Genomic DNA, 23,256 nt, shown 5'->3' on the forward strand with positions numbered 1-23,256 from the left:
AGAAATAGATCTCATCCTGATAAAGGTAGATACTAACAAGTTCTCTAATACAACAACTGAACACTTACATAAATTTTAATACACAAAACCTACCTGGTATTTTAACATAATCCTCATTGCACAGCTGGATATTACGAAAGGTTTCAACCAGAGTGCTACTCTCAGTCAGAGCTTGGCTCTATTACAGAGCTACAAATTATGAAGACTAAAACCCACAGCAATTTTCTAGTCCAAGAATCAGTGCTGATCAACATTTAAATTTGCTTCTAATTTTTTGCTTTTGCAACATTATTATACAGGTCACATTGTACAACTATGCTGAGATTTCTCAAAGTTACAGGACTAGAACCATCAAATGGATACTACAGTACATACATACTCTTAAGAGATCATCAAATTACTCCTCAAAGTAGCTGTTCTAATTTGAACTCCTAAGAGTAAATGGGCATATGACAATTGAGGGTGAGGAGAGATTAGCACTGATTCAAGTACAAGAACTAACCTGAATTTATAGTTAATTTGTTTAGTTATTTGTCTTTCCTCTGAAACTTCAAACTGAAGGAATTTTTTAAAAACAAAATAAATAACAGAAGAATTACCACAGAAGAGTCTAAAAAATATAGAAACATTTCCATGGAGAGAGTCAAAATCAAAAATAGGGAAAGAATCTGTAACAAAAGGAGTAATCTATCAAGTAAACTTAACAGGGCTCCAAGCATAGAAACATAGTATAGGGTCAAAGGGCTCTAGTGAATAAAAGGGATAAAAAGGTAATTTTTTCACAGAAGCTGAAAAGAAGAAAATAGCTCTAGTCTCCAGTACACCTCCATTCACAAGTACATGCAAGATTACATATATTCTGGCATCACTCCCCAGAACAGAACAAAACAAAAAGGAGAGAGGTCTTCCCTCTAAAAGCAAAAGTCCAATTAATTCACCCTAAGGTTATGCATGTCAGTCAAAATGCATTGCCCAGATGCTTCCAGTGAGAGCTAGTCAGCCTTCCTGTCTCAAGGGCAAAACAAGAATAAATAAAACAAGTGAAATGATAATCCCAGAAGAGATGATTCAGGAATCAGAAAATAACTTTTTAAAAGACCCATTATTCTTAGAGCAATTTGAAAAGTGTTTGCTTCCATGTATCAATCAGCAACACTACATTCTGGAAATAACCAAAACAGAAAGATTTCTTATAAATTAAAATACACAAAAAAGAGTTCTTGTACATTAAAATATAACTGCTGAAATAAAAAGTTCTAAGAATTAGAAACTAAAGTAGATTAAATTACCTCCACCCTCCCATAAGATAAAAGAGCAGAAAATATATTATATATAAATATAATATATATATATATATATATATATATATATATATATATATATATATATATATCCATATCCCCCAGGAGACTCATCCAATGAAGAAAATAGAAGAGGGAATTATCAAAGAAAATTTTCCAAAACTAAGGAAAGACAAGTGTTTATATTAAAAGGAAATACTGAATGCTGAGCATAACTAGTAAAAAGGATTCACACCTACACATATCTTTGTGAACTATCTTATTTCTTGTAAAATATCAGAATAAAAAGAAAAGTCCAAATTTTTCCAAGGGAAGGGGGAACCTACAACTAAATAAGATGATGGCAGGCAACACTGGATACTAGAAGATAATGGAGGAAAAGTCTCAAGGCTCCAAGGAAAAAAAGCTATTTTCAACTTAAAGTGCTATGTAAGTTGACTATCAACCAAATTAATTAAAGACATTTTCAGATACACAAGGACTAAAATAGTTGACCTTTTATTCTTATATCATAAAGATGATTATTTAGGAAGAATATAAAACAAAGGTGAAAAGCCAAGGAAACAGGAAATATATATAAGAAAATGATGGCACTAACCCAGGAATCCAGTGAAAAGAAATTCCAAGGATGCAGTTGTACAGCAGACCTAAAAAGCAATGAGTCTACATTAGAACAAGAAATTAGGAAGTGCCAAAGAATGTCTTCTCAAAGAAGTATCATAAACATTTCAAGAAACAGATAAAATATGTAGGAAGCTAGAAGACATTAGCAAAATGATAAGGATGGCATATGCTGCTCTTTACAACATGGATAAAAAGTAGGAAAAATTCCAAGAAAAAACAAAAAAATATGTAAAATCATGATCCTAATATAAACCCATCAACTTAAAATATTGCAACAATTTTCACCAATTGATGAAGTGTGAGAAAAGTAAAATCCATTAAACCAGATGCCAGGAGCATTCTCTTGGTGACTTAGGTATATGACACTGGGGCTTTAGAGATTGAAATAAAATTTCAGCATACGCTTGTTTCCTCTTCTAAAATGTCTTCTGCCTTCTCTTCCCTGATTTATTCATTCAATCCTTCAACAAATATTTACTAAGCATCCCTTATGTCAAGCTTGTTCAGAAGCTAAACAGTGAACAACAATGACAGTAATAACACACACATATCCTATCCTATCCTTTTGAAGCCTATATTCATTGACTCCTACTCTTTCAACAATCTGCTAAGCATTTCTTTCTCTGAACTACAATAGGCTAAGTGCTTCTCCTTTATTTGCTCCTAAAGAACTCTTAACTCTACAAAATTAAATTTAGCTTTTTACATACCTATTACCTCATCTTCTGTGTAAATCCATACAAAAAGAACGTTTATTAGTGTTACTTATATGTCCAGTGAGGTAAGCATAGATCAATAAATGTGTTTTGAACTTTTTCATCTAACTGACATGTAAATAAAACTGCCAATGTAAAGCTCTATATTAATGTTATTTGTTGCTCAACAGATGAGGAAACTGAAGTCCTTGTCAATTAAATTATTTTCCTCACACAATAAATCTAGTTTGTAGAGAACCAAAACTACAATGCATACTTCTGAAAATATGGGGTCATACTCTTTCTACTATACTAGGTTGAATTAAAACAAGTGGCCAAATCAAAAAAATGAGCCTAAATGGGAAAGAATATCCTTAGGCAATTTCTTAGAATGGTTCCAAGTATACAATAAACATCTGAAACACAGACTCTATTTCTTCCATATGTCAAGACATAGCTTTACAATTATGTAATGATCATTTTGAAAGCCTCTAATCAAAAATATAACCTATCTTTTAAAAGCTTAAATTTCACAGAGCTGTACATTTCTATTTTGCAGCATATAATATTTGTAATGCACAAATGTTTAGAGATGTTAAATGGCATTTAATATAAAATAAACTGGTTCATAAAAAATTTCTTCACAAGGAAAGTTTCAAATAGTATTCCCCTAAATACGTGGACTTTTTAATTCCTTTTAACTCAAAAAAACAATTAGTTGCTTAAGAAAATAATGCTTATATTAATTTACATTAACAACAACAAAAACAAAGCTGCTTCTCTTGAACCAAAGGAAGCCTATAAAGTTATTAAAACACATATTGTAAAATAAAAGTGAAAAATTTAAATGCAGAAACATTTTCTAACTTTTGTAAAAATCAGAGAACTAAGGTAACATATCCTGGTATTTCATACATACCAAAGCTACTAACAAGCACACTATTATTGCCTGTTCAATAATTCACATTATTAATACCAAATAGCAGTAGCCATGCAAATTACAACTTATCCACAAAAATATAACATTAAATGGATTGGTTGGGTCATTTTATATTCACAGAATAAGCAGTAGAGGAATTGATTCTGTTTCAATTCAAAGAACATTTATCAAAGACTTGCTAGGTATCAGTTATTCTAGGTACTTAGAATATTTCCAAGATGAATACATCAAAACTCCAAGGGAAGGCAATTACACCTACTCTTCTCTCAAATATTAAAAACTGGGCTGGGGATGTGGTTCAAGTGGTAGTGCGCTCGCCTGGCGTGCGTGCGGCCCAGGTTCGATCCTCAGCACCACATACAAACAAAGATGTTGTGTCCGCCGAAAACTAAAAAATAAATATTAAAATTCTCTCTCTCTCTCTCTCTCTCTCTAAAAAAAAGTTTAAAAAAAATATTAAAAACTGACTAAGAAATATGATTTCCAAGAGTGGGACAACATAGCTGGGTTATCTACAAAGAGGTTATACCAGACTTAAAAGATGGTTTAAAATGATATAAAAACATCAGTTATCAAATGTATATGATACCAAGAGCTGAGCTGTGTTTGTATGTCCAACTGCAGAAATATGGAATTTAAGTCACATACACAACTTTACAGATTCCAAGAATACTAACAAAAAAGGTGATTTCTACTCATAATAAATCCAGGAGTGTCAGAAAAACTATTAATAACCACTGGAATATAATGCAGTTTCACTTTCACTGAAATTCTAATACCACTACTATTAACTGCCACAATTACAATTCTTTACCAACTTACCTGCCAACTCTGAACTACCTTCTCCATATTAAGCATCAGCACTTCCACACATCCTCACCCTTTAGTACTGAGTCTCAGTTACAATAATTAGATGTGCCTTATCAATCCCCAAACTTAGTTCTATGCCTTTATCTTTTCCTAAATGCCAACACCCCCCCCAAAAAAAAAAAAAACACAGGTCATATTTTGAAGCACCTCCTTTAATATTTTTGCTACTAACCAGATACTTCATTTTTTAACTTTTTAATGATATGTGATGTGAAATACACACAACTATTAGCAAACAGTCAAGTCCTGCAAATTGATCAAAAAGGCTAACAACAACAAAAGGCAAAGGATAGGCACAAAAAGGAACGTAATTATAATGATCACAGTACTTATTGTGTTCTTTATGTTATAAGTATGTGATAAAGATTTGCCCAATTAAGTAATTAGTAACTAAATAAACAATAAACTACCTGGCAAATTTAAGCCAGGCATTCATGGATACAAATACACTAAAACAGAAAGGAAGAGGAACACTCAAAATGCAAGAGAGATTGAGGTAACAGCAGACACGCAGACACCAAAATATGAATCCAGTTTTTATTCCAGGAGCCAGTTCTTACTGTGAAGCTGGAGTCTACAGGGTATGATAAAACAGGAGCAAGTTATGAAACTGGATGGGCAGGAGAGAAGCAAAATATAAAAAGTATTTACACCTCAGTCTAAAAAAAGAAATTGGACTTAAATGTTTTTTAAAAGGCATGTAACTTAATCAGATTTGTTTTTTCCTGTGCTTTTAGTTTTAAGTTTTCAAGGAAACATCTGATCAAAATAGACAGCAGTTGATTATTTAAAATCAAGAATTCTTTTTCCCTAATGAGATGTCTTTCAAAGATAAGCATAAATCTACAAAAAGTATATTACAAAGGTGGTATTCCAAGAGTCACCACTCTTAAACAAATTTAAAAAATCTAGAGACCCATTATAAACTTTCTAAACCATCACCTATTTTTGTTTCTTCTCTATAAGACTTGATATCATAAATTATAGTCAAGATTCAAAAGAAAAGTTCCAAAAAAAGTCATGTGAATTATCCACTCCTCTGAGAAAATTTACTATAAAAAGGGTTATGACCTGCCAATATATAAAAAATCAAGTGAACTAAATTTAAGGTCTCATGTCTAACAGAACTATGCTATGTCAGAGCATCTGAGAGTCTATTTGGGCACTAATCTGATCTTTTTCTTTATTTGTGTTTTATTCACAATTTCAAGATAAACACAAAAGTAAGAATTTTAGATTAATAAAGGTTACAGTTGTTAATACAGTCTTATACCCTGAGACCATATATGATTTTAGTGAATATAATCACCAGAAAAGTCATTTCAAGAGCTGTTAGACAAACCAGATAACAGAGTAAAAGGAAATATAGGTAAACAAACCCCTGTCTGAGAAGTCCACACCAAGGAACAGACCCCAAACAGAATGTGGATTTCAGGGACAAGATTAAAACTACTAAAATGATTCAGAGGAAGCACTAGGGCATTAGGCAAGAACCAACACAAAAAGTCAAATAGGATCTTACTTATATAATTAAAAGAAGGGTTCCTGGATGAAAAGTAAACATGTCAAATGGATAATTGGCAAAATTAAGCAATATGGTCAGACAGGGATAGACCAACAGCAAAGATGAGTGTACAACAGTGAATAATAAGAATATATAAAAATGTTGTTCTTATTAACCAACTGGAAAATATGACAACAAAAAGAAGACATCATTCATGACAGCAGTAAAAATGACAAAGCGCTCAGACATAAGTCAAATTTAAAATGTGGAAGATTTTCAAGGAAAAGATTTACAAGCATTTAAAGACATAAAAGGAGAACTGAATATAAAAACATTCTATGACCATGGATGGAAAAATATCAATCAAACCAAATTAATATAGAAATTAAATGTAATTGCATTCAAAAATCCCTCAAGATTTTTCATGGAACTTGATATCTTATTCTAAAAATCATATGGAGGATTCAAGGAAACAAAAACAATTATAGGAACTTCCATCCCAGATTATCAAACATTCCACAAAATGAAAAGCATACATCTGTTGCAAAAGTAGACAAATAATTCAACAGAATAGCTGGAACAGAGAAGCCAAATACAGAACCATGTATATATAGAACCCTAGTAGAGTAGGTTTATAAGTCAGTTGGAAAAGAAATATAATTATGTTATGATCATTAGATTTCTACACAGAAGGAAAATAAAAACAGAATCCTTCCTCAACACACTCACAAAAATAAATTGCAGCTAAAGATCTAACTGTTAAAAACTCAAACTTCTAGAAAAGACTCCTGCTTTTGGTATGGTGCACTATATAATTCAGACCATTATCTGCTGTAAAAAAAGAAAACTAAATGAATGGGCAAAATATATTTTAAAATAAAAGAAAGATATAAAAAGCAGTCTCTTTTGTCTGGAGTCAAGAGGTAATAAAAGAAGAAAACCAAAGAGGTTAACCTAGCAATGAGGGCCACTTTTCTCAAGAGCTATCTAAATTATGGATTAGAGCTCAGGAGGCTAGGAAACAAAGCAAGCTTTTGAAGGACTTATTTAAGAGGGGAGAGGGGAGGGAGAGAGAGAATAAACACTGAGAAATCAAAACCTACAAAGAAGTTGGAAAGCCCAAGAACATTAAAGGACTATGCCCAGACATAACGAAAATCAAAGCTCAGATTCAAATTTTTTCTAATCCTGACTGGATTAAGGTGATCCAGGACTGCTAATTCTAACCACCAGGAAGCAAACAAAACCTTTTTTGGAAGAAGATTTCATTATTCAAAAATTCAAATAATATATACTACTTTTTATATGTCTATCACTCTTTTTTAAAGAGCACAGATGAAAATCAAGAGAAACAAGAAGTAGAAACAGACCCACAAGGGATTGAAATAATAAAGTTATCAGATAAAATTAAATAATTATGATGTTCTGTGAAATAAGGGATAAAATTTTACATTTCTGCAAGAAGCTGGAGAATTTTTAAAAGACTCAAACTAAAATTCTGGAGTTTAAAATTTCAATATCTAAAATTGAAAAAGCAATGGATGATTTTAAAGCCTATTAGACATAGACAAAGAGAACTAGCATACTGGAAGACACATCAGAAGAAAATAGCCAGAAACTTGCAGGGGGAGAAAAAAGAAAATACAAAAATATAGAAGAAGGGGGGGAACTAAACTAAATACATGCCTTTGGAATCCCAGAAGAGAGATGAAGATACAAGCATTAAAGTAAAAATAAATGAGTTTTCCAAAACCAATGACAAATACCAAGTCACAGAAACAAAATGCAATATAACCAAACAAGGGATAAATGTTAACAAAACTACAACTAAACATATGAAAGTAAAGCTTCTAAAACACAATGGTAAAAATCTTATAAAGCAACTAGAGGCAGGGGTGGGGGGGGGAGGAAGAGTATGTTCAAAGAAGCAACATCAAAATGTATCAGTAGAGACAATGGAAGCTAAATAATTATGAGATGGTATCTTCAAATGCTTAAAGAAATTGCTAGTCTAAAATTTTTCACTCAGTAAACAAACGGTTCAAAAATAAAGTGAAACAGATTTATGCTGCCCCCCCAAAAAAGATACCTTGTCACCATTTACCCATATAAAAGTAAATATGAATAGATAATCTTCAGGCAACTGAGAAATGCAGAAAGAAATAAACAGCAATAAAAAGCTAAGTACATGGATAAATATAAATTATGACAATATAAAATAGCAAAAATTATTTGTGCTTTTTAAAATGTACACACAACTAAAAGAAATAACAAAGCATATAACAAAAGCAAAAGAGCATATAAGCCCTAGTTTAAAAAAAGTTGGCATGTTCTTGGGAAAAGATAGTTTCATGACCATAAAAAACAACTACTCAATTTTATACCTAGTTAATAGATTGATAACTACCATGTCACAGGTTACATTTCTAAAAGCTACCCAAACAGTAACATATGCTTCTGAAACACAAGACAATCAAGATTATCACTACAGTGAATAATTCCATAAAATGATCAAATATTTACAATGTCTGGGCATTTGGGGAAAAAAAAAACAAGATGATACAAATCCTATATTGGTAACCTCAACAATAATAGTAGTCTTTTTAGATAATCAATAAAGGTAAATATCCTCATTTTAGAAAAGAATAAAACTAATGTTCTTGAGATCTGATAGGAGTTGTCTGTCATCAAGACAACACACAAACAATAATAAACCTATAGCTCTTGATCAATCTCTTGTGTAACTCTGGGTGTTTTTCCACATATAAAAATTAGACTGTTACCATGATACCCCAGAATTAAGATAACCATTCTATGAGAATAACAATTATACTATTCCAAATGTATTACTTACCAAAATGTTCAGTGCACTCTGTCTTCTAACAAAGAATATGAAGAGATAAAATATTTTTCTATAGTAATGATCATAATGATCATACCTATCTTTAAGAACTACGGTATACCTTCACAGTTTGTTAATTATTGGCAACAAGAAATAAATGTGTTGGATCAAATACTTTCTATGTACTCAAATTGGTAACATTAACATTTAAAATCATGAAAACAGAGATGTTTAAAAATTTTTCTATTTCATTCACTTTTTTTAAATATTTATTTTTTAGTTGTAGTTGGACACAAAACTTTATTTTATTTATTTATTTTTATGTCATGCTGAGGATCAAACCCAGGGCCTCACATGTGCTAGGCAAGCGCTCTACCACTGAGCCACAACCCCAGCCCTATTTCATTCACTTTTACTTCATACTCTTACTTGATAATTTTAAATACCAAATACACTGACTTTATCCCTGAAATCATTTTAAAACACTTCTCTAACTAGAGTATATTTTTTTCAATTATTGTTCTGCTACAAAAGAATCATCTGATTTACATAAATGCTAGTTAATCACCATAGAAATTCTAAAATATATAATTAGAATGTCACAGATCACTTAATCCATTCTGTCAAAACAAGGATTATTTTAACTTCTGTTTTACTTCCTTTAAAATAAATCTTATTTACTTTATTTTCTCTAACAGACAAAAACATTAGTAGGATAAGTTTACTATGTATTCCCCCAATCAAACTTTAAAATGATTCTGGTTAACCACAAATTGACTTAAGTAGTTAAGTATTTTTTCCCGAATATATTTTACTGAAATATGTCTAACAACATAATAATGTAAAAATAAAATAGTAATTGAATTACTGTTCAACAGAATTACAAATTATTTCACTTATTCTTCTTAGCCAATCATAGATAAAATGATAGCTTTGGATCTTAGAAATTGTCCAAAGAGGGCTGGGGTCATGGCTGAGTGGTACAGTGCTTGCCTGGCACACGGGAAGCACTGGGTTAGATTCTCAGCACCACATAAAAATAAATAAAGTATACAATTTGATGTTTTACAAAAAGAAAAGAAAACAAATTGTCCAAATAAACTGATGCATTCTAGCCTCAAGTAAACAATTTTGTAAACAGCTCTTCTATTTAGGATTAAACATAACCATAAAAGCTTTTATTCAGTAACACACTTCACTAAAGTGACTTCACAAAAATAAAAACAAATATAAATTACCTAACTCTAGCACTTTCAGACATCTAGACAATATTTGGAAAAATAAATAGAAATTTTTATTTCAATTATTTTTTAAAATTCAGAACTATATAATTTCTTTAACCATGAATATTATGAAACTTAAATAATTCAAGCCATGATTTATGGGAACTCACAATAAAAAAATACACTGATTCCAAATTAAGAAGAAAAGTACCATAGAAGTTACTCAGTGATTTGTCAAAAATTATTGTAATAAATAAGTAATCATGCAATCTTAACTCTGCCATAGAAAGGTATGTGTCTGGTTCTCACACCGCCTACTAGATGCCTTTCCACTGCTTAAAAGCTTCCCCCCTATACACACTAATATTTTCTTTGTAACAAAATATCACCTGGTTAGATTCTAAAATAGGAATCTTTAGAAATGAGATTAGCCAAACAATTTTTAAATACTTACTGTCTTGTTTCGTAATCTAATTATGTCTGAGACAGAGCCAGCTCCACAGTACTCCATAACAATCCACAGGTCTGTGTTCTTAAAGTAACTGCCATAGTACTTTACAACATACGGGCTAAAGAAAAGTACAATTAAATTTAGTTAATTCACAAAGAAAAATTTTTCTTAATCCCAATACAAGTATTTTCAACATTTCATAATGTTCCAATAAGTAAACTTAGTAAGTAAACTTCTATTGTACACAGAATTGTCTATATCTAGAGTTCACCAACTGTGTATTATTAATTTTAATTCATGGATGAAATTTAACAGGATTACAAACAAGAGGAGGCCCAAATGTTTTGATTCCCAAGGAAAATAATGCATCATTTTGGCAAAGGATTTACTATTTAACATAAAGAACAAATGAAAATATTTTTCTTTAACTAAAACATTTTAAATATAAATCTTCTAAAGAATTTTGCAATGCAGTCAAATATTAACACTCTAAAGTACTCTATACTTTAATGAAGCCAAACTTTTGAATTTTTTTCTTTCAAAAATTTTGGCTTGGGCTGGGGATGTGGCTCAAGTGGTAGCGCGCTCGCCTGGCATGCGTGCGGCCTGGGTTCGATCCTCAGCACCACATACAAATAAAGATGTGTCTGCCGAAAATCTTAAAAAATAAATAAACATTAAAAATTTAAAAAAAATTTGGCCTTCGAAAATTCTGGAAAAAATTTTTTTTGTTTAAGTTAATTAAAATTATTGACAATTTAAAGTATTTCTGAACTAAGATTTGTAAGTCTTTCAGCACAAAAGAGACTGTCAAGTTGTTTTCAGAAGTACTTAGAAAGGGATCATCATCACTAATACTTATTAAGTATGTACTACATAAACTCATAATGTAAGGGTCAGGTTTGTGGCTCAGTGGTAGAGTGCATGGTTCGTGAGGCACTGAGTTCAATCCCCAGCACCACATACAAATAAACAAATAAAATAAAGATTAAAAATTTTTTTTAAAACTCATAAAACATGTTAGCCAACTCAAAGAGGCAGAATATCCATAATCACAGAATATATAAATAAGGAAAAAAATAAAAAGTGTTTAAGGAGAAAATGACCATGGCGGAGCAATCAGAAAGAAATTTGTAGAAGGGATTCTATTTGAATGGGATTATGAAAAAAAAAAAAAAAAAACAAAAGTTAAAATCTCCAAAATATGGACAGAGGAGATAAATAAGAATATTCTAGAAAAGGGAAATAACATGAGCAAAGAGACAAATAGAAAGGAAAAATCAAATATGGCATGTTTAGAGTATAACATTCAATACATACTTCTATCTGGTAATAGCTACTATAAAACTGATAGCTACTTAACTAGGCATCACTGTTAGTAATAAGATACAAGAACCAAATAATCAAAAAAATTAAAAATTACAATAATAAAAGAATACACAGGGTCTGGGGTCATAGATCAGTGGGAGAGCACTTGCCTTACACTTGTGAGGCACTGGGTTCAATCGTTAGTACCACATAAAAATAAATCATTAAAATAAAGGTATTGTGTCCATCTACAACTAAAAAAAATTTTAAAAAGAATACACAAATACACCTTATCAAAAGAGATAAAGGGAAGACTTCTCAGTAGAACCTGTTATGATTTTAGCTAAGTCTTAAGGTCAAAGGTTTTCAGGTTGGTTGGAGCTTAAGGGCCTGAATTAGAGTGGCTACAGGGCTAGAATTCAATCATGTCATATCTCTATTGTTCCTCATTACCTCTTACATAGACTAGCTTCCCACTGTCAGTTTTCTCCCATTCTAATCTACACTTCTCACAACTGCCAAGATTACCTTTCTTTAAAACAAAACTAAACTGATCATATATATGCTTTCCTGATTTAAAAAACTCTAACAACTCTTCATTATCCAAAGCAGAAAGGCATAGCTACTTCATTTCATATCTAATATTTCAAAGTCTACCTCTTTACCCATATCTCTCATTACTCCCTGTTTTATGTTGAAAGTTTCCAGACATACTCAATTGTGCTAGGTGTTGGGAATGGAAAGTATGTATTATGAGTTCATGCCAGGCAAGGGGCTAAGGCAGGAGGATAACAAGTTCAAGGTCAGCCTCAGCAAGTTAGGGAGACTTTCAGCAACTTAGTGAGACCCTATCTCAAAATATAAAAAATAAAAAGGATTGGGAATGTAACTCAATGATGAATTGCTTCAGGTTAAATCCCGAATACAAAAAAAAAAAAAAAAATAGAGTTTAGGGCTAGGGATATGGCTCAAGTGGTAGCATGCTCGCCTAGCATGCATGAGGCACTGGGTTTGATACTCAGCACCACATACAAATAAAATAAAGGTATTGTGGCCACCTAAAACTAAAAAATAAATATTTTTTAAAAAGGAGTTTAAAAACATTCACTTGAACCATTTAACAAAAATACTTGTTTGGGGTTGGGGATGTGGCTCAAGCGGTAGCGCGCTCGCCTGGCATGCTTGCGGCCCGGGTTCGATCCTCAGCACCACATACCAACAAAGATGTTGTGTCCGCCAAGAACTAAAAAAAATAAATATTAAAAAATTCTCTCTCTCTCTCTCTCTCTCTCTCTCTCTCTTAAAAAACATAAAACAAAAATACTTGTTTACACACAAATAAAACATACAGACTCATAGCATACAGAAAGTCAAAGCATGGGAATCTTGTGTGCTTTCTTTGCATACTCTTCTTCAAGGTATGAGTGCCTACAGAGAAACTTATTACAGGGAATAGTGTTCTTATTGACTATAAATTAGAACTACTTGTGAATCAGGTCCCATACCTAAGAGCTTCAACTCAGTAGGTCTTTTCAAACCTCTGCAGATGACTCAGATATGTACCTAGAGTACAGCTTCATTTCAAAAGAAAAGACAACATATTCTTCAAGGAAAAAACTCTTCAAATATTAATCTTTCTCATTCAGAATTTTGAAAGGTGTTAATAGTGAAATCAAGATTGTATTCACTGAAAGCACATAAAGATATGTATTTTATCTTGCCATAAACACAAGGTAGTCAACAATGATAAGAGTAAAACTGAAAGCTGTTATGAAAATTAGGGATTCTAAACTGGGCAGTTACCTGAAAAAAGAGCTCCCTATCTCGCCTTAGAAGTAAATAAAAAGAACACTTTAGGAAAAGATAAAAGTATCTTCAAAAAAAATAATTTGTGGCCCATACTAATACACAATCAGTTAGATAAATCAAGTTTCAACTACTCTATATCATAAAATAATTTTAACCCAGAAAAAGCGTATAAGCAAGTAGAACTAAACAGTCATATCAAGGACACAAACCTTAATATAGTTTCTATCATTCCCTCAACATTCACTCTGTTCTTAGACCAGGCATTAGACCAGATAGCTGGTATGTTCAGGTGAACCAGACATAATTCTGACCCTTACACAGTATACACCAGCATGAAATACAGTATTAGCAAAGCAATCCATAAATGAATAAAAATTATTAACCATGGTAAGAACAGTAGGAGAAATGCTATGAAAATAACTGGCTATGACTTTATTTTGCATTCACCATTTCTGCAAATAAAATTGTTCCAGTTTATACAAAGGAATGTAATACATTAATTTTAAATGGTAGACCCTGACTTGGAAAGCACTCAAGTATATGAATAAACTTTGAAAGTAGATATGGATAGGCTATAACAATAAAATGTTCTCCCATCCATTGAGATTTTGTGAATTCCAAAATCCACAGATTAGGTAAAGAAGAAAATGCTTGAACCCTAGACTTCACAAAAAAATCTATAGTATTACTTATTGGTCATCATCTGATATTTTCTACATCAACATCCTTTTTATTTTAAAGCATTTACTATATCTTGCAATTACTTTCCCCAGAAAAATAAGATGTTCCACAACATCTTAGGTGACAGCATTCTTGCAATCCATTTTAACTTCAATACCTTCCTTTTCATATGTACAAACTAAAGAAGCAATGAATAAATTAACAAAGAAATTATCAAAAAATTAACAGATGGGATCTTACTGAATCCTCCATAGAATGATATTTAAGCTAGGATACAATGGTTGACTAAAAGTTGTCAGAGCATGTAAGCACCAAGACATGCCTATGCAAAATGTCTAAAAAAGAACAAAACACATTTGAAAACTTGAAAGGAGATCAATATGCATAGATAAAGTCAGCGCACAATAAAGTAGAACATAATGGCATAAAGTTGATATAGGCAGATGCCAGATCATGAAAGGTCTAAAAACCAAGGTATGGCTGAGCTTTGTTCTACAATAGTAAACTGAAGAAATTTAAGCAAAAGCATAACATAATCTAATTTACACCTTTAAGATTTCTTTAGCTGCTGGGCAAGTTAGATATTTTAATTCTTTGAAACTTGGGACCTTGATGAAACTGGAGGAACTGTCCCCTTTAGGATTAGCAATAATTCCTAGAATTAACAAAGGAATTGACTATGAGCATGCCCCTCATGTGAAAAACTAATCATTCTATAGCCTATACATCCAACTCTCATAATTTCACACCAGATTCACTATTGCCCTGCCCTAATCACCCCAGGGATAGTATCAAAAGACTAGGGACAGCAATCTAGGCCACAGAGTTCAATAAAATTATTCCAACTAGCCAATCTTTTGTGAACACTGTTGAATCCTGTCTCTCCTACTCTTTCCCAGAGAGACCCCAATAAAAACTCTAGCCCATGTTCTCCCTTCACTTGCTCTGTCTCATGACAGATAGATATGTTTCACTGTATTGCCCCTAGTGACATGGCTGCTTCCTTTTTTGGGATCTGTGCCTCTAATAATATATCTTTTTTTTTGTTATTACTATATCTTTTTAACTTTTTTCCCATGGCAATCATCTATTAATCTGTTAGTCTTATCATAATTAAATAACAATAAAACATTTGGGGGGGGGAGGGTATTAGAGACTGAACCCAGGAAGGCTCTATCACTATCAACCCTTTTTATTGTTTTATTTTGAAAGTGGGTCTTGCTAAATTGACAAGGTTGGGCTCAAACTTTATGATCCTCCTGCCTCAGGCTCCCAAGTCACTGACTAGGATTACAGTCACGTACCACTGCACTAAGCAAAACACGTTTTAAAAGAGAAAGTGGTAGATTGGATTAGAGTGAGTGTAATAGAAACAGCAAAGAAAAGAAAACCAAAAGATATTTTCAAGATATATTCCATACAACTGGTAATGATATAGACAGGGAGCTGAGAATCAGTAAACAAATTTTCTTCTGTGCTTTAGCCACTGTGTCTCTTCAGCTGCACACAGAATATTCATTAAATTTCAAAGCTGCCCTTTAAAAAAAAAAAAAAAACATTGAAAGTAGCACACATACTATTATAGGCTCAGAGAGTTCAAAACATGAGAATTCTAACACAAATCTATTTCTACTGACATAGATGTAATGCATTCAAAAATCATTCAAATTCATTCATGTATCATTTTTTTAAATTATTAAACAAGCATTCACTGAACAACACAAATGGCCTAGTAGCAGATGCTAGGGAGAAAACTGGGGAGACTTAGTAACAAAGAAGAAAAGGCAGTTCAGGCAATGAGGAACCACTAAAGGAATTTATGAAATGAAATATCTTACCTTCTTTTCCTTCCCATATCATGCCTAATCATCACAACCTTTCCACTCCTTTATTGGTTTCCTATACTATTTATCCTAACAGACTTCCTGTACATCACAACTCAAAAAAAAAGCATTATAAAGAGAAGTGAGAAAAAATATGAAACAAACTACAAACTCTTATTATCCATTTGTACCTTACAGGGCTGGGGATATAGTCAGTGGGAGAGTACCTGCCTAGAATATGCAAGGCCCTGAGTTCAATCCTCAAAGCCAGAACTGCAAAAAAAAAAAGAAGAAGAAAACAATTTATTTGTACCTTATAAAATCACTACCCATGCTATTAGTTATATGGATTGAACCATTCTATAGGCAAGATAGAGAATCAACCTCAATGTACAGCAATAGATGAATAGATAAAGAGAATTTGGCATACATACATAACGGAATACTGTTAAAACAAAGTCCTGCCATTTGTGACAACATAAATGAACCTATGGGATATCATTTAACTGAAATAAGCCAGGCCCAGAAAGACAAATACCATATGATCTTACTATATACAGAATCTTTATTTTAAAAAAGGTGATTTCACAGAACTAGAGTGTGGTTACTAGGACCTGGGGTAGTTGCTTAGGAGAGAGGGTAAAGATGATGCCCAAGTGATACAAAATTTTATTTGCAAAGAAAGATTAGGTCAAGATATCTACTGTACAACATGGTGACTACAGTTAATAACAATATTAACAATATTATAATCTAAAAAAGGGTTGAGAGCAGATGTTAAGAGTTCTCACCACAAAAACAATAACTATATGAGAGGTTGCATATGTTAATTAGCTAGATTTAGTAATTTTACAATGTATATATACTCTAAAACATCAGATGAATAGAACAGAGCTGAGATTTTGAGGGAAGGAAGAGAGGAGAAAATGGGTAAATACTGGGAACAAAATCTAACATATTACACTATGGCCATGCATGAATGTACCACAATGAATTCACATTACACATATAATTATAATGCACTAATTAAAATAATGATGATAATCACAGAAGGGAGTAGAGCAAGTAGATAGAAGGAGGGAAAGGAAAAGCAATGGGAAATGAGATTGATTTTGATATGTGCATATATAAATATGGCAAAATGAAATCTACTATTATGTATAATCATAATGAACAAAGAAAAATAAATTTAAAAAGCATATGGCACTCATGTACTGATTTAGAAAGTATACAATTGAATTAATGATATCCGCTGATTTTTGCTCTTCTTTGCTAAAAAATACAAATCCAAATGGGCTAATGGAGATAATTAAGAGTTAACATTCTTATTAAGAAATTCAGATGCTCATTTTTACTTCTTAACTGGTGATTTTTTAAATATTAAGTTGAATTTCATCAGAATTGAAAAAACCATGTGTTTACTACTAAAGGATTATTTTTAAATTCTTCCTGATAGGAGCATGTGAAAATGAAAATACTAAAAAATGGTTGTTTTCATTATATAATGTTCACCAATATCCTACTACAATCTTTTTGTTTATTCTCACTGCTGTGGATGGAACCCAAGGCCTCATGTATGCTAAGCAAGTGCTCTACCACTGAGCTACCTCCCCACCTCCTATACTAGGATCTTGATACCATAATGTTCTACAACTTAATAGGAGTAATACAATGTTTTTTATAAAAACAATGTGAATATTCTCTTATAAAAACTGAATTGCTTCCAATATAAATCTCAATCACGGCTATTTTTTTCTTGGTCCACCCAAAACTGAATTAAACATACACATGAGCTAATGCAAACTGCCAAAGTTCATCACTAATCCTCCAAATGGTAGTTTTCAAACTTTTTTGGGCGGGGATAGAGCCTCAGAAACAGTGCTCAAATGGAATCTTACCCATGAATAAACATGAATAAATAGAATAGACAAGAGAGCAGCTACTCAAAGAAACCAGTGACATTGAGCAGGCAGCTGGAAATGATCTATTCCCACCACATAGTTCACCTTCCCTTCTTGCCCAGCCTATGTAATTCATGCTTTAGGACTCAGCATGGATATGAACTCCCCAGGAAAGCTTTCCCTGATTTCCCAACGGTACATAATTCCCCATACTTACCTCCTCAAAGCTGTTACAAGACTATACTGAAAAAGCCTGTTCGTTCACCAGTCTCTTTTTTTTTTAATATTTATTTTTTAATTTAGTTGGACACAATATCTCTATTTTATGTATTTTTATGTGGTACTGAGGATTGAACCCAGGGCCTCACGCGTGCTAAGCGAGAACTCTACCACTGAGCCACAACCTCAGCCCCACCACCTCTTTCATCTGACTGAAAGTCACTCTGATACCTAAGACATTTATCCTTATATTCCCTATGAGCAGCACACAAGTGCTATATTTTGAAGCAGATATTCAGATATATTAGTTAAATGAGTAAATAAGTAAATAAATGTGTGCCCTGATTCATACCATATTTCTCTTCATATAGATAGCAGAGGCTCCTTCTCTGCAGTATAGGTACCAGAAAGCAAGGGACTATATCGATTTTGTTTATTTTGTACCCAAATAACCAAACACAGTATTCAGGAGTGTTGCTGCCCAGCTCCTGCCTCCACCACTAGGATGCCTGGGGAGTGCACCACCTTGAACTGTTGGAATAGTTTCATAGATACTGTTTTCTTCAGCACTGGCCTAGAAATCAGTAAATGTAGGTTCTCATCTCAATCATTAACTAGCTACACAATCTTTAGCAATTCATGGAAAACCTCTAAGTCTCTTTTTCTGTACCTGTGAAAAGTTTTTATATATGCTTTAGCACCAGAACCCTTTGCTCAGAATTTAAGAATGAGCACCAATATATAAAATGGAGAAGAGCATCTGACAACATTTCTCGTTCTGCTCAATTGTCACTGTTTAAAGTAAAGACCCCTAAAAGTACCTCTTTAGAATAGAGTACAATTTGGAAAACACTAACTAACTTACATAGGTTTAGTCTAGAATTAACATTCTATGACTTGTACATTCAACAAATATTTATTCAGTGCCTACTCTGTATCAGGCACCGGACTAGACATTGAAGATTCAGCAATAAATAAAGCAAGTGGGCTTCCTCAAATAATTGTGCCCAAAATACATACAGTATTCTGAAATATTTAATATTCACTAAAATGAACAAAAATCAAAAAACTCTCTATGGTCTTCTTAGAGTGTAGAAAGAAAGATCATCTGCTAAATGTCCAAAAGCTAAATAAATAAAATATTTAAACTCCAAAAATTCATATTACATTTTCTCTAACCAAAATTTTAGTGTTGTATGTGGGAATTTTCAAATTTCAAATTTCAAAATCTACATTAATGCTAGAAATTAGTAGCTAACACATAATGCTTATACTTATCATTTTCTACTTGATTTTTATTTTTTCCCTTTTAGTATTTAGGATCTTTTAAATAATCTTTTGATTCCTCACAATTTCATATTTTCAATACAAATTTGAGAGTGAATCTAAAAGCAGGAATCATTTTTATCAATTTTAGTCTCATAATTTATCCATTCAACAAATATTTGAGAAGTACCCACTATGTACAAGGCATTCTGCAATAAATTGATAGAATAACACCAAAATTCTATTCACATTTTCTTTCCCTTGTATTCTTTTCTTACCATTAAAAAGTTTTAAATGGTAATCCACCCACACCAGCCCACGCAGGATCCAGGCTCAAAGGAGGCCCGGCTAACCCCTTCCCCAGCAGGGCAGACACCCCCAGAGTCTAGCCTTTGGCACAGGACCGCCCCTTCCCACCAGCAGACTACCATGGGAGTTCAAGCCCAGCAGCCCACATTCACCCCCTCCAACTTATGCAGGTCCCAGATCCAGGATGCAGTAGCATTCACTGAGAGACACCAGCAGGGTCTGGAAGCCCAACATCAAGGTAAGGTACAGACAATCTGCACGGGTACCACAAGAATATAGGGTGGAAACTGTAATATCTCAGATCCACACTGCAAGAAAGGAAGACACATAAACAACATGAAAAAACAAGGGAGGAAGGTGTCCCAAACAAACCAGGACACTATAATAACAGAATCCATGGACAGAGTAGTTGATGAAATGTCAGAGAAGGAGTTCACAAGATTCATAATTAAAATGATCTGTGAATTAAAGAATGACAAAAATGAGCAAATACAAGCAAAAATTGATCACTCTAACAATGAGATAAGAGAGCAAATACAGACAGCAAAAGATTAATTCAAGAGAGAGATAGAGACTCTAAAAAAAAGTCAGAAATCCTTGAAATAAAGGATACAATAAATCAAATAAAAAACTCAATAGAAAGCATAACCAACAGACTAGATCACTTGGAAGAAAGAAGGTCAGATAATGAAGACAAAGTATACAATCTGGAAAATAAAGTTGATCACACAGTGAAGAAAGTTAGAAACCATGAACACAACATCCAAGAAATACGGGACAGCATCAAAAGACCAAGTCTAAGAGTCACTGGGATAGAGGAAGGCACAGAGTTTCAAACCAAAGGAATGTACAATCCCTTCAATGAAATAATATCAAGAAAATTTCCCAAGCATGAAGAACAAATTGGAAAACCAAAACAAGAGGACACCAAATGTACAAAATTACAACATATCTCCACCAAGGCACATTACACTGAAAATGCCTAGCATACAGAATAAGGATAGAATCTTAAAAGCTGCAAGAAAGAGGAATCAGATCACATACAGGGGGAGAACAATTCGTGTCTCAGCAGATTTTTCAACCCAGACCCTCAAAGCGTGGGACAACATACACTAAGCTCTGAAAGAAAATGGATGCCAACCAAGAATCTTATACCCAGCAAAACAAAGCTTTAGATTTGATGATGAAATAAAAACCTTCCATGATAAACAAAAGTTAAACGAATTTACAGCTAGAAAACCTGCACTACAGAACATCCTCAGCAAAATATCCCAAGAGAGAAAATGAAAAACAATCATGAAAATCAGCAGAGGGAGGGATTACATTAAAGGAAAATCTAATCAGAGGGGAAACCAAGTCATGTTACACACCAAAAATAAGCAAGAATGGCTGCAAATACAAATCATGTCTCAATAATAACCCTGAATGTTATGGCCTAAACTCACCAATCAAAAGACACAGACTAGCAGACTGGATCAAAAAAAAGACCCAACAATATGCTGCCTCCAAGAGACTCATCTCATAGAAAAAGACATTCACACCTGAACGTGAAGGGTTGGGAAAAATCATGCCACTTACATGGACTGTGGAAGCAAGAACGGGTTTCCTCATATCAAATAAAGTAGACTTCAAAATAAGCCAATCAAAAAGGATAAAGAAGGACACTACATACTGCTCAAGGGAAGCATACACCAACAAGACTGAACAATTATAAATATATATGCCCCAAACAATGGAGCAGCTATGTTCATGAAACAAACTCTTCTCAAGTTCAAGAGTCAAATAGACCACAACACAATAATTTGACGTGACTTTAACACACCTCTTTCATCACTAGAGAGATCCTCCAAACAAAAGCTGAACAAAGAGGGCTAGGGCTAGGGCTAGGGCTAGGAGATGGGGTTGTAGGACACCAGAAGCAAACCACTCTTCTATTTGTAGTAGAACACCCTCCTCACATGTGTGAGGCACTGGGTTCGATCCGCAGCACTACATAAAAATAAGTAAAGTTATTGTGTCCAACTACAACTAAAAAAAATATTTTAAAAAAAAAAGCCTACAAAGAAACTAAAGAACTCAACTATACAATCAATAACTTAGATTTAACTGACAAATATAGAATATTCCATCCTTCAATGAAAGAATATACTTTCTTTTCAGCAACACATGGATCCTCTCTAAAATAGCATGCCATGCCACAAAGCAACTCTTAGCAAATATAAAAAAGTAGAGATACTATCCTTAATTCTGGCAGAGCATAATGGAATGAAATTAGAAATCAATGGTAAAATAATAAATAAAATTCACCCTAACACCTGGAGTCTAAATAATACACTACTGAATGAACAATGGGTTGCAGAAGACATCAAGGGGGAGATTAAAAAAAATTTTAGAGGTGAATGATACGCAGATATAACATATCAAAATCTCTGGGAAACTATGAAAGCATTATAAGAGGAAAGTTCATTGCACGGAGTTCATTCCTTAAAAGAAGAAAAAAAATCAACAAATAAATGACTTAACACTACATCTCAAAGCCCTAAAAAAGAAGAACAAATCAACACCAAAAGCAGCAGAAGACAGGAAATAATTAAAGCTGAAATCAATGAAACTGAAACAAAAGAAACAATTAAAAAAAATTGACAGAACAAAAAGTTGGTTCTTTGAAAAAATAAATAAAATTGACAGACCTTAGCCATGCTTATGAGCAGAAGGAGAGAGAAAAACTCAAATCACTAACATATGTGATAAAAAAGGAAATATCACAACAGATACTACAGAAATACAGAAGATGATTAGAAATTATTTTGAAAACTTGTACTCCAAAAAATATAAAATATCGAAGGTAGCGACAAACTTCTAGAGTCATATGATTTGCCCAAATGGAATCAGGATGGTATACACAATTTAAACAGACCAATTTCAAGTGATGAAATAACAGATGCCATCAAAAGTCTACCAAACAAGAAAAGCCAAGGACGGGACAGATACACAGCCAAGTTCTACAACCGTTAAAGAAGAACTAATACCAATACTCCCCAATTTATTTCAGGAAATAGAAAAAGAGGCAGCACTTCCAAACTCATTCTATGAGGCCAATATCTATTCCAAAACCAGACAAAGACACATCAAAAAAAAGAAAACTTCAAACCAATATCTCTAATGAACATAGGTGCAAAAATTCTCAATAAAATTCTGGCAAATCAAATACAAAAATATATCTAAAAGATCATGCACCACAATCAAGTGGGATTCATCCCAGGGAGGCAAGGTTAGTTCAATATACAGAAATCAATAAATGTAATTCATCACATCAACAGACTTAAAGAATCATATGATCATCTCAATAGACGCAGGAAAAAGCATTTGACAAAATACAGCACCCCTTATGTTCAAAACACTAGAAAAACTAGGGATAACAGGAACATATCTCAATATCATAAAGGCTATCTATGCTAAACCCTATGCAAAAAATCATTCTAAATGGAGA

The 23,256-nt window shown here is 32.9% G+C and overlaps 1 protein-coding gene across 8 annotated transcripts in view; it reads right to left on the reverse strand.

The window, feature by feature from the left end:
* The window catches only part of STK3 (serine/threonine kinase 3), a 287,918-nt gene that overhangs the window by 218,983 nt on the left and 45,679 nt on the right, over positions 1-23,256 (reverse strand). For 7 of the 8 annotated variants that reach the window (XR_014018704.1, XM_081265613.1, XM_081265612.1 and 4 more), the window contains exon 4: positions 10,454-10,568. Coding sequence is in view for 6 of the 8 variants with exons in the window: in XM_081265613.1 (XP_081121739.1) it covers positions 10,454-10,568 (115 nt within the window). In the remaining 2 variants the exon portion in view is untranslated. Of the gene's footprint in view, positions 1-1,899; positions 1,949-10,453; positions 10,569-23,256 lie in introns of those variants that run through there. The other variant, XM_081265618.1, reaches the window with a different exon arrangement.

The sequence above is a fragment of the Spermophilus citellus genome, assembly GCF_964194105.1.
Source record: "Spermophilus citellus genome assembly, chromosome: 14".
Lineage (NCBI taxonomy): Eukaryota > Metazoa > Chordata > Mammalia > Rodentia > Sciuridae > Spermophilus > Spermophilus citellus.